We start from the raw sequence: 12426 nt of genomic DNA on the forward strand, positions 1-12426 counted from the left end.
ACGGTCATTTGTTTAAGAGTTGTACCAAAAACCAATTTTCTCGAAAACAGATTTTGCGTGAAAATTCCCGTTTTCTTTTGTTTTTCACGGTGCTTTTAAAAACTACTGAGACATTTTACTTTTTACCTCCCAAAGTACCGACTAGATTCACTTTTATATCAGAAAAAATACTGTTGAAGAAAATCTAAGCATTTTTACTGTCCTAAAAGGTGATGACAGACACAAAAATCTACGGTCATTTGTTTTAAAGTTACACCAAAAACCAAATTCAATTTTGTGAAAAATCGATTTTGCGTAAAAATTCCCGTTTTTCCTTAATTTTTCTTTTGTTTTTCACGGCGCTTTTGAAAATTACTGGGAATTTTAAATTTTGACCTCCCCAATGCACCAACGATATTCACTTTCCAATCGAACAAGATACTGAAGTTGATAATCGAAACATTATTTCGACTACTTATCGTGTACACAGACACAAAAATTAAAAAAAAAAAACACACATCATTGTAAAATCAATGTTCCACTCAGAATCTAAAATGCAAACAAGATTAATCAGAATACGTACTTGAATACTTTTAAAAAAAAAGTATTTAAAGTAGTGTTCGGATACAAAAAAAGTTGTATTCAAATACTTTACAAGACTGCGGGATAGGGCACCGGTCGGAGCGCGAAGCGTGGACTACGGAACCGCCGTACCGCTACGCGTCAACAATTCGACGCATGTTCTGAAACTCCAGTTTTTCTCACTGTAGAGAGAGGCACTTCTCCGGGCGTCGCGTACGGGGCGGCCGTGCTCGCGGTGGCTTGTTCCGGTCACGGTCAACCACGTCGACGCGGACGGCTACCGGCGGGGCACGGACGGTGAGCATCGTCTCGCCACGGGCTCGCTCCCGGGTGCCGTCCGCCGGCCGCTGCGACCAATTTATTTACCGGGGCTCGGTGCCAATTAATAATTATTACAAGTACATAATTAATATAGTTCGCCAGTTAAAAAAAGGCCACGGGGGTATACGACCCCAAATTCCCAAAACCCCCCAGTAATTATGACACCGACTTGAAACCTACTGTACAGCAGATCGACACAAACACATTCCCCATTTTTTTCATGTGATCTTAACTTGACGAGTTCAAAAAAAATAATAGTCAACTTGCCCTGTCTTAACTCTTAAGGCAACTGCTGAAATTATTTTCGTCGCACCTTCCACTCCGCACTCGGGCGAAAAAAAATTACAAAATCGTTAAACTTGGACAATGCTCATGTCATTTAGTTATTCGGAAATAACCACACCATGATTTCAAACGCAATATCCGAAATTTTGTTGAGGCCTTCAAACAATACCAAGAGGCGATCCACGGGGTTTACTTCGACCATTAGGACGCTGTACTGAACGTACAGCCATCTCGCGTCCCGTATAATGTCACTTGGAATATTTAATACCGCGCGGATTAAATTTTGAATATTGTCGCGGTTTCTGTGCGCGGCATACCTACGGTACTGAACAAGACATCGTCCTATACCACGTATCAAAAGGATAACAATCATAAGCCCTAAAAGGCAAGCCTCAAAGTCTGTCTCCTCGGGTTCGACGCGAACGGCGACTTCCATTTCTGTTTCGTTTCTCTGCATGACTATATGATAAAGTTTATAAAGACAAAGTTTTTTCACTACCTATAGCAGTGGTCGTTGTTTGATTATATTTTTCTATGCCACTATATTACTCAGGTACTTAGTGATACTTCGGTGTTGCGATCGACTGTCGAGTTTTCTTATTATTGTAGACACGTGTCTGGACGTTGCTTGCTCGCCTGATTTTTAATCGACGATAATTTTATTATATACTATATTACACTATGCTATAGTTTCATGTATTACGACTAGCAGCTGGCTGCTCGACGGTCATTCAGTCCGGCGTGTTAATAATTTCCAACTTCGTTGGTTAATATTTTGGACATGGGTCTTATAACAAAAGTATATACTATATAGCTGTGAGCACTAGTATAGTTTATAAAGACAAAGTTTTTCTATTATAGCAGTGGTCGTCGTTTGATTATATTATTTTTTCTATGATACTATATTACTCAGGTACTTAGTGATACTTCGGTGTTGCGGTCGACTGCCGAGTTCTCTGACTTTTGTTGTTGCGTATTTCCTTCGTGGACATCCGCTGCAATTTTCTATTAATTATTATTTCGTCTGTAGCCAACGCAGCTAGTCCGCGAGCGTCGAGCTGAACAATTTAATTTGTGGCTGGCAGCCGCGTCCGAGTGTCGGCTATTCATCGGACGCCCAAGAGCACTTTCTTTTTTATTTTAAATGTTTTGTAATGAATCATTTCGCCGCCGAGCGGTCCTGTTAGGACCGCGGAATGAACTGTGATAACCACTAACCCACAACTGGTTGCGCAACGAGGCGTGATAACGAAGTGTCTTCAACTTTTGACTGATAAGAATTGTATTACTGCGCGCTCTATTAGTCTATTAGAACTTGTAGCAGTAGTGGTGATCAGGGGTACGAAACTCTGTGAATTGGCCGAATCGGGCGATTGTAGCCTTGAACACGGTCTCCAGGGGGGCGTGGCATATGTAATCTATGATAAAAGTAAACAGTGGAAACAACCCGACCCCGCGCAGAATACCCTACCTATTAGGCGGAAACGGTTTTTCAATACGGGTATAACATCATGTCAGTGTTACGGAAACAGTTTCATTGTTCGGACTTCAGATCATAGGTAAACACTTCACCCATCAGCTGATCGAATTTCGCTTCTATATTGTTCTATGGTGGTGATAATATAATGAGAGCGCTAGTGGTTTATTCTTATCAGCAGTTTATCGCATTTCATCAAGGACACTTTGGGAACCACATTTTATGTTATTATCATTAATCGTGGTGATAACTTAAAAAAAAATACAAATTTACAAAACGCGGACCAATGGTTCGAACTCGGGACCCTTCGGACTACGGCGACGATCACAAGCACTAGGAAACCACTACTAGACGACTGAGTTCTGATAACTCATATATTTAAGTAGTATCAAGGTAATTAATAAAATAATGGTAGTGTCGGTTCTCTGTGGAAATTGCGATTTTTATCGCATCACTATCAAATTTACATAACCAACATAAGATGGAACCAATGAAATTCGAGTAATATCTTGTGGCAAATTAAATTATATTTTTTTATTATTTATATAAAATTTGTATCAGGGCTTGCATTTGAAAAAAAATCCGTTTCATGTTATTTACAATTATTAAAACGTTACACAATTTTTGCGTTTATCGTTATTTAGAACTAAAACAATATAAAAGTGCAGGTAGGTAATGGCTGGGATACGGAATATAATATATTAAATTCTTAGATTGTTTACATGTAAATATGTAATACATTCAATTACATTTTTCTACGAAACCAATAGAACTTTTAAATAAATACATTTTAGAATTTTGCGTTATTTTTTTGTTGAATGATATTCAATAAATTACGTTTTGTTTAATGATTTATAATATATTTTGTTTATCGTTATGATTTGTTTTGTGGTATTTAATTATTTTTGACCATCGTTTTCTGTTTTAATTACGTTTACAAATTTTAATCGTTTTTTTGTCAAATATAGTGTTATATAATCATAATGTTTGCAAATTTCAAGCCCTGAATTTTGTGTCTTTTAATTACATTTAATGTTTTTAATCTATTATTTTTTATTTTTTACTGTAAATATTATAATTGCATTTAATATTGTTATTATTTATATGTTGTTTCACTATTAGATTCTGAGTGAAACGATGAATGTATTGATTTTACAATGATGTGTGTTTTTTTTTCCATAACCTTTTAGGACAGTAAAAATGCTTGTTTGTTGTTGATGTAAACGCGCAGTGGGCGCCGAGTTCAGTAAAATAATGTGGTTCAATTCTAACCAAAGCTCACACAGTACACACCCACCCACCCACCAAATTCATCATTCAAAAACGGAAGAAAATATTTAAAACACCAAACCACAAAAAGCCACTAGCTTCGCTCGCAAACTACATATATTTTATTAAATAATTAAATGTTTTATTTAATTGTTGTAACGATGTCAATCATAGCCACTTATCAGTTAGTCAGTCACTATGTTCATAAACGAATCGCGGAAAAAAAGTTCCGATAAAAATGAATGGAAATATATCAAAACTGAAGTATAAATATATAAAAATTGTATTGAAAAATACATTAAAGTTACATAAAAAATGATATAATATCATAGAATAATTTTAATAAATTACTGCTTAAATAATACAATTTAATTTAATACAAGTCTAAAATAATAAAATGTAATACAATAGTCAGTTATAATAAATACAATTATAGTACCTACCTATATAATTATAATAATAGTGCTATAAAATAATAAAAATGTAATATTATAATAAATTATGTACACCTCTTTCTTATTTTATGACTTACAGCTGTTAAAAAGGCCTGTTTATACATATAACCTATTATTATACCAAAAAACGTTGGTTTTTATTTAATGTTCCTAATAAAAGTTCAAATTATAAGTATCTAAATTATAGCAAAAGCCAAAAATATGATCTTCATTAATGAACTTGAAAATGAAATATATATATATATATATATAATTATAATATATAAACTATATATTGGTATGTAAGCTCCCTTCTATTTCTTATGATATTATATGATTTTTTATGTAACTTTAATGTATTTTTCAATATTATTTTAACATATTTATACTTCAATTTTGATATATTTTCATTCATTTTTTTCGGTACTTCTTTTTCCTAGTGTGGAACTTTTTTTACCGAGACTTTTTTTTCCGATTACCTCACAAACATTTGATTCTATGTTTGCATACAGTTATAATTTATACTATACAATATGAACAATTATATTAGCTCTTACCAATTTACTATTTATGATCTATAATAGTCTATATATAATATAATAGCTAGCAGTGGCGTCATTTCAGTTTTTGAGAGGGGGGGCCAAATTTTTGACCGGCCCAAAATGAAACTGAAAAAAAAAGCTCGCTAACATTTACATTACATTACATTACAATATTGCATTTTTATCTCAATACAAATACCCTCCTTATACATAATTGTATACTTACTAGTTAGTATCAAAGGTTAATATCATAACGGTAAAATACGATTGAGAACGGCATTTTTGGTAACACGATTGAGAACGCTCGAAATTTTATTTTTTTTTCCAACGTTGCCAAGCTTAATCGAATGATAATTTGAGCACCATAATTGGTTGACATCTATTGAAATAATCCAGAAATATATTATGTTGTCATTAAAATCTTAATTGAAACTCGATCAGAAACAATATTGAAAATAGCTACGATAGTTAGAGTCAAGGTACTAAGAATGCATAAATATTGCATAATAGTAGGTAGGTATATTCCATAAGTATAATGATATAAGTTATAATGTGTATAATATTGTTTACACATAATTTAACGTTTAAGCATAACTCTGGACGCTGGTAGGAATTTAAGTATTTAACCTTTACTCTGAAATACAAATAAACTACAATGCACTATATTTCATACCCATGCATATAAAATTGATAATTTAATATTATGCTGGCTATTGTAAATAATATAAGTGTAATACCGTGCTGGCTAAAAAGGAGTCTATATTGTTTTGTATACCTACGTTAATGTTTTTTCAACGGTGAATTGTTTTAAATGTATCCAGTTAGTTTTATTATTTTGATTTTTTAGATTCCGAGTGGACCGATGAATGTATTGATTTTACAATGACGTGTGTTTTTATATTTTTTTATTTTTGTGTCTGTCATCACGATTTGGGGCAGTAAAACTGCTTCGATTTTCTTCAACAGTATCTTGTTTGATGGGAAGTGAATCTAGTTGGTGCATTCGGGAGGTCATCATTTGAAATTTCCAATAGTTTTCAAAAGCGCTTTGAAAAACAAAAGAAAAATTAAGGAAAAACGGGAATTTTTACGCAAAAGCTGTTTTCAAGAAAATCGATTTTGGTTTTTGGTACACCTCTAATTATAATACAAATTACCGTAGGTTCATAAAATTTTGACTGAATGTTTATATTAACATTTTCTATACATGATAACAATTTCAAAATATTTTGATTTGTTTTGAACTGCTTTGGGACATTTTCAGTTTCCAATTTTATTGGTTTTTTTTTCTATGAATGTCAATAAAACTTTATTTGTTGAGTAAAAATACTTGAAAATTTAATACATGGCTCCTACTATATTGTTACAATGACATTTGAAAAATATTAAAAATCCTTAGTCACAGTTTTTTTTCATTAGGCTTTAAAGTTCAAAAATTGACAAAATATGTAAAAATCACGAAAATTAGCAAATTATTTTGAGTTAAGAATTCGTAAAAATCTAAGATTTGAAAATGTATTACAAGATTCCACATAATATTGTCTACCTTTATCAAAAAAAAAAAAAAAATGTCCACAAGAAAGTCAAATTAAATTTTTATGAGCGTTTGAAATTCATATTTTTACAACATTTGATATTCGTTCGATTTCTCATGTGACGATTTTCTTATTTTCTTATAATTAAAAAACGAAAGACTGTAGATACTTAAAAATTACACTGAATGTTTATATTAGCATTTTATATATACGATAAAAATTTGAAAATAATTTGACTCTTTTTGAGCTGTTTACGGATATGGTCAGTTTTCAATTTTTTTAGTTTTTTTTTCTATAAATATCAATAAATTTTTATCTATTAGGCCAAAAAGTGTAAAAATTTAATATAAGGCTCCTGATATATTGTTACAATAGCAGTTGAAAAATATTAAAAATACATAGGCACAATTTTTTTTATAAGCATTTAAAGATCGATTTTTTTCAAAATTTATCAAATGTAAAATTGAATAATTATTTCGTAGTTAAAAATTTATAAAATGTTCAACTTTTATATCTAAGGATTGAAAACTTAAAACAAGGTTTCACGTAAGTAGTTTATTCTGTTACCAAAGAATCTAAAAATACATAAGCACAGTTTATTTTTATAGTCATTTTAAGTTCAAATTTGGACTAAATTACATATTAAAAACCTAGAATAACTATTTTAATTATTTTGTTGTGATTGTATAATATTATTCGTTGGTATACTAGAAACTTCTTAAGTATTCTATTATATATCTATGATAGTATCACGGTTTGTTGTTGATGTATAACCCGTTATAAGTCTCTATTAGATATTGTGATATGATTAATTTGGAATTTATTATAGGTTCCTATTATAGGTCAATTTTCTTTTTAATACCATAGACTATATAATATGGATATGAGAATCCAGAATCGTTTTTCTTATACAATGAAGACAATTATATTAATGAATTCAAATTTAATACCATCCATTATACAGTGACCCACTTTAAATCTACTGTAGGTACAGCAGAGCGACATCCACTTGCCCACCTTTTTGTACATAGGTTGGAAAAAAAGTTATTACGAGTGTGACATCAGTATAAAATAATTATTTTATATTATTCTTGGTAAATTCAATTACTATAATAGCAATAATATATCAAATGGTTTCCTTTACTAAGAATTGTTTTTCGCAGCCAATTGATACATATTATATACTTGACTTTATATGTATATTCTTAGTATTATTATAGTGTTCCTAGTTTTAGTGTGCAATAAAAATAATAAAATTATCAATTTCACATACAACTTACATAGTTATTATAAATGCACCTATCAATTTATTATTTACTTAGCGTTGTACTTGAAAATAATATTTGTTGTCACTTGAACGATGTTCCCTAGTACCTACCTATTTGTTTTTGATTAATTTAAAAATATTACGATGGGCAAACAATGACATATAAACAATGGGTAGTTTTAATTTATTAAAAACCAGCAAATGTCACACACCTTTAATCCTAAAAAACTTTAATAGTTATTATAATTTCTTTTCTTTTTTTTTTGTACTTAAGTTGTAAATAAAATTTATTATGAGTGTAAGATCAGTATTAAATAATTTTAACAAAGGTTTTTTGCTTTTCGGTGGTGGTAGTATAAATTACAACCACAGCAATTATAAGACGTCGGTGTTGATTTATGTTTTGCGATGTATATTCATTTTTGTTGGTCTGTATAACGTCTACCGTGCCAACCTATGGGTAATAACTACATTTTAATGTATTTTCATAGCATCGTATGGTGATACATAAATGATAAGCCATTGTAAAACATCCATAATTTAAAATTTAATTTGGTTAACAAATACCTATGTATTTTATACATCATTCATTCAAATGGCACAGTAGTAATATTACAATATAATCATGACCTATAAATGCTTATGATAATATTATTATGCTCTTTATAAATTCTTAAATTATCATAGCTAATTTCCAACAAACTTATTAAATATAGCACATTATCTTATGGAAGAACAAATAGATAAATGAATAGTTTAATGATTTGATATTAATACCAATAACCTACATGAAATGATGTTATAAATTATAATTGTGAAATGTGTTTATAATATTTTATTTTATAGACCATAATACGTGATCAGGAAATGAAAGAAATAACGTCTTTAATATATCTCAGCTGTTATGAATTAAATTTTATTGGAAAATTCATATGTCAAATTTGGCGTGTATTTTTCGATAATCCACTGTCCATGGTATTGACAAAACTCGAAACAATTCACGAAAAATTGATACGCCTAAATGTGGGCGGGCTGATGAAAAAGAAAAATATGAATTGGATTTCTAACGTTATAATTATTGTAAATTTTATGGTAGTTATCATAATTTTTATAATATGGTTGATATTCCATAAAAATTCATTTGAAATAAATGAAATGGTAATTATTCATGTCTAAACATATTTTATATGTTCATAAATAATCAGTTTTTTTAAGAATAATTTTATTTTGTATTTAGAATACGTATTCGAATACATTTAAAATAAATATATTCTGAATATATATATATAAAAAAAATGCATATACGTATACATATACGAATACACAAAAAAGTAGTCAAATACTATTAGAATATATATTTTCCCTGCTAATATTATTCAGTTTTGTGAATCCACCGTATTTCATTCAGAGAGAAAAACTATTCTTTAAACATAATTATAATTAATAGGCGTCTTCAACGATATAATTTTGAATATCGCACACAATCAATTCCATATCGATATTTAAAATTATATAGTTGAAGAAGCCTACTAATAATTATACGATTTTTAATAGTAAATTGAAACTATTTTAGTAACAAAAAAAGTTTTTTTAATGAATAATAAATACAAAAAAAATATATTCAGAATTCGTATTTGAATATTTTTTTCAAAAAGTACATTCAAAACAGCATTCGGATAAAAAAAAAAATTTTTTCTAGAACACAGAGAATATTCTTGTATGGTAATGGATCAATTTATTCTATTGAGCAAACTTAAGACTATTTTTTTTTGTGATACGTTTGTCAGATTGATAAAACACAAGCTGCTTTCTATTTATATATAACAATCCGTTTTGAATACTTTTGTTATATGAATACAACACGCGAGGCTGTGAAATATTTTTATATGTCATATGTTTCTAGGTCATTATAATGGTTTTAAATACTTGCAAATGCGTTGTTTCTTATGAATATATACTACTAATATCATACATAAAGTGGTTGGTCTACATCATAAATGAACAAATTCCGGAAAGAAGATCTTGTTTAAGTACCTACAGAGACATGTATTTGGAAGTTATAGAATGCTTACATCAAGTCAATAAATCAATATATGGTGTGCCGGCCATTGCTGTTTTTATTGCAGTAAATGTCGCTGATATCATTCGTATTATATACAGCGATATACTATTCCCTAGAAACTACTGCATTGATCCTTTTTTTGTATTTTCTTTCATGTTCTTGTTGACGAGAATAGTCAATATTCTAACCTTATACATGATTGGTGACTCTACGGAAAAAGAGGTGTTTATATTATATTATATATTATTTGAATTTATTGTAGATTTAATTAGCTTTTTAAAATCATTTTTCTATCTTTTATTAATACTTAGTAACTTTAGTGAAAAAAACGAAGAAATATCCATTGATACCAATAATAAAATTTTCTTAAAAACATATATTGTGTATATAATGTACTAAAATAATCAATGATAAAAAGTGATTATTTATAATATGTAAGAATTTAAATTCCAATGTTGTGTTTAGTAAGTTATTGGGATTTTCGACTTGTTTAAAATTTAATTTTAATATTACAGGTAAATCGGATGAGTCTTGTCTTACATCAACGATTCGTAATAGAAAGAAACCCTAGAATTAAACGTCAGGTATATAATATTATATAATATTACCATTATAAGTATTAACTACACGTGATTCATATTACATACTTTTATTACATAAATAATCAAATAGTAATAATTATTTTTATTTTTATTTAGATCAAGTTTTTTTTACTACGCAGATTACACGAACACTACCATTTTAAGGTGTATGGAATGTGTCATATTAAGATAAGTCAACTATTTAGTTTATCAAGCAAAGCAATTGGTTTTTTAGTAATTCAAATTTTGTTCAAATTGAATAAATAATAAACAGAATGAGTTAAATTTTATAAGGTTTGATCTATTTATCGTAAGATATTATCATTTATAAGTTAGCTTGTATGTACTAATGTTTATTCTAGTAAATTTAATTTTTTTCGTAAGTTGTAAGTGATTGACTACTCCTACTCATTCAATGTTTGAGTTTACGTATTAAAATAATATTATCGTTAATCTTTTCAAGATATTCAGTATTTATTGTTAAATGAACTAGCTACTATCTTTGTTATGTATAAATAGAGCGATATTCTAACCTTATACATGTTTGGTGACACCACGGAAAAAGAGGTTTTTATTATTATATTATATTATATTATGATATTAATACATATTATAATATGAAAGAATTTAAAAATTCAACGTTGTGCTTAGTAAGTTATTAGGATGTTCGACTTATTTTAAATTTGATTTTACGTAATACCATAATATAATCGTTTATCTTATCAAGATATTCAGTATTTACTGTTAATATAACTACCATGCAGTGCTTGAAACCGATTGAAAAAAAATTTCTGTTCTGGGTTCAATTTTGTATACCAGTTTTTTATTTTTTTCGATTTTGGTTTCAATTTTCAATACCTGTATTAGAAAATTTTGGTCTTGTTTCCGATTTTGTATACCAGTTTCCAATTTTTTACGTCATTATTTTTCATTTTGTTTTCGGTTTCAGTTTTTAAACGATTTCTAAAATCAGTTTCAAGGCCTGGACTATTTAGTTTCGAAATAATCATTCTTGGTTAATTTTTTTTTTAATCGCCGGATCGAGCGTTCTAATCGCTTTTTGTTTTAAAGTTCGCTTTCCAAAATGTCAAGGTACAAAGATTTTCAAAAGAAAACCGTTTTTTAAATTATATTTTCGGTTTCGGTTTTTAATTATACTACCGGTAGGTATCCAATTTTTTCAGGTTTGGGTTTTGAAGTTAATACCGGTTTCCAATTTCACTCAGTTTCGGTTTTGATTTTGTTTTCGGTTTCGGTTTTATACCAATTAATACTGGTTTATATACTTAAGACCCAAAATGATAATGTGGGTCAAGCTTTGCTCGTACGCTATTGTATCAGTATAAGTATTAGATTTAGAGCAAAAACTATTTATCTATTTAAGAATTATTAGTTAGGCTAGGATATATGTCATGATATAATATAATCCCCAGTGTTGTGCTTAGATAAAAAAAATCATCTATGTATAGATAATATATCTGAATAAAAAACCATCTAGACAAAGATAGATAATATAGAAATTGAATTTATCTAGATATATAGATATATAAAATAATTGTTATCCAGATAACTATATATAAAGCATTAACTCAAAATTTAAATTCATAATATTGTATAATGTTTAGCGATATTTTGTGATTTTGTTGGTATTAGTTTAATGAATTATTTATTAATAAATTTCCTCTTTCTTGCTTATTTTGTTGTTTTTTATTGCATAATTTTATCGCATATTTAGCGATATTTAAGGTTATACTATAGCGCAAACTAATTATGTAATTTTAAGTGCTATAATATCCCAATCCTGGACATAAGTAATATAATACTTAAGAGACACGGATTTTGTGATTTATCTTTTCCTTTTTTTTTTCCTCGTTGGAATCGTATGCAGTGAGGGAAAAATGGATTGCTGCCTCTCTGTCAACATCGTTTATTTACACAAGCAAACGTATAATTACACTTACAATAATTAATTACAAATTAGCCATCGCTATTCGCGATACTTACAACAATTTGGGGGCTTCTAACAACCCAGAGTTGGCCTTCAGCCCGCAATATTATCTTAGCCAACTCAAAACACTTGGTCTTCAGCCTC

At 29.1% G+C, this 12426-nt stretch overlaps 1 protein-coding gene across 1 annotated transcript; it reads left to right on the forward strand.

Moving 5' to 3' along the window:
- Positions 1–6013: 6013 nt before the first annotated feature.
- LOC100574885 lies at positions 6014–11702 on the forward strand. Its single transcript, XM_029490291.1, has 5 exons — positions 6014–6047; positions 8538–8849; positions 9595–9975; positions 10269–10337; positions 10452–11702. The coding sequence occupies exons 2-5, from the start codon at positions 8559–8561 to the stop codon at positions 10599–10601; spliced, it is 891 nt and encodes a 296-aa protein (XP_029346151.1). The 5' UTR covers positions 6014–6047; positions 8538–8558; the 3' UTR covers positions 10602–11702.
- Positions 11703–12426: the final 724 nt, after the last annotated feature.

Source organism: Acyrthosiphon pisum, chromosome A2, assembly GCF_005508785.2.
Source record: "Acyrthosiphon pisum isolate AL4f chromosome A2, pea_aphid_22Mar2018_4r6ur, whole genome shotgun sequence".
In the NCBI taxonomy this organism is placed as follows: domain Eukaryota; kingdom Metazoa; phylum Arthropoda; class Insecta; order Hemiptera; family Aphididae; genus Acyrthosiphon; species Acyrthosiphon pisum.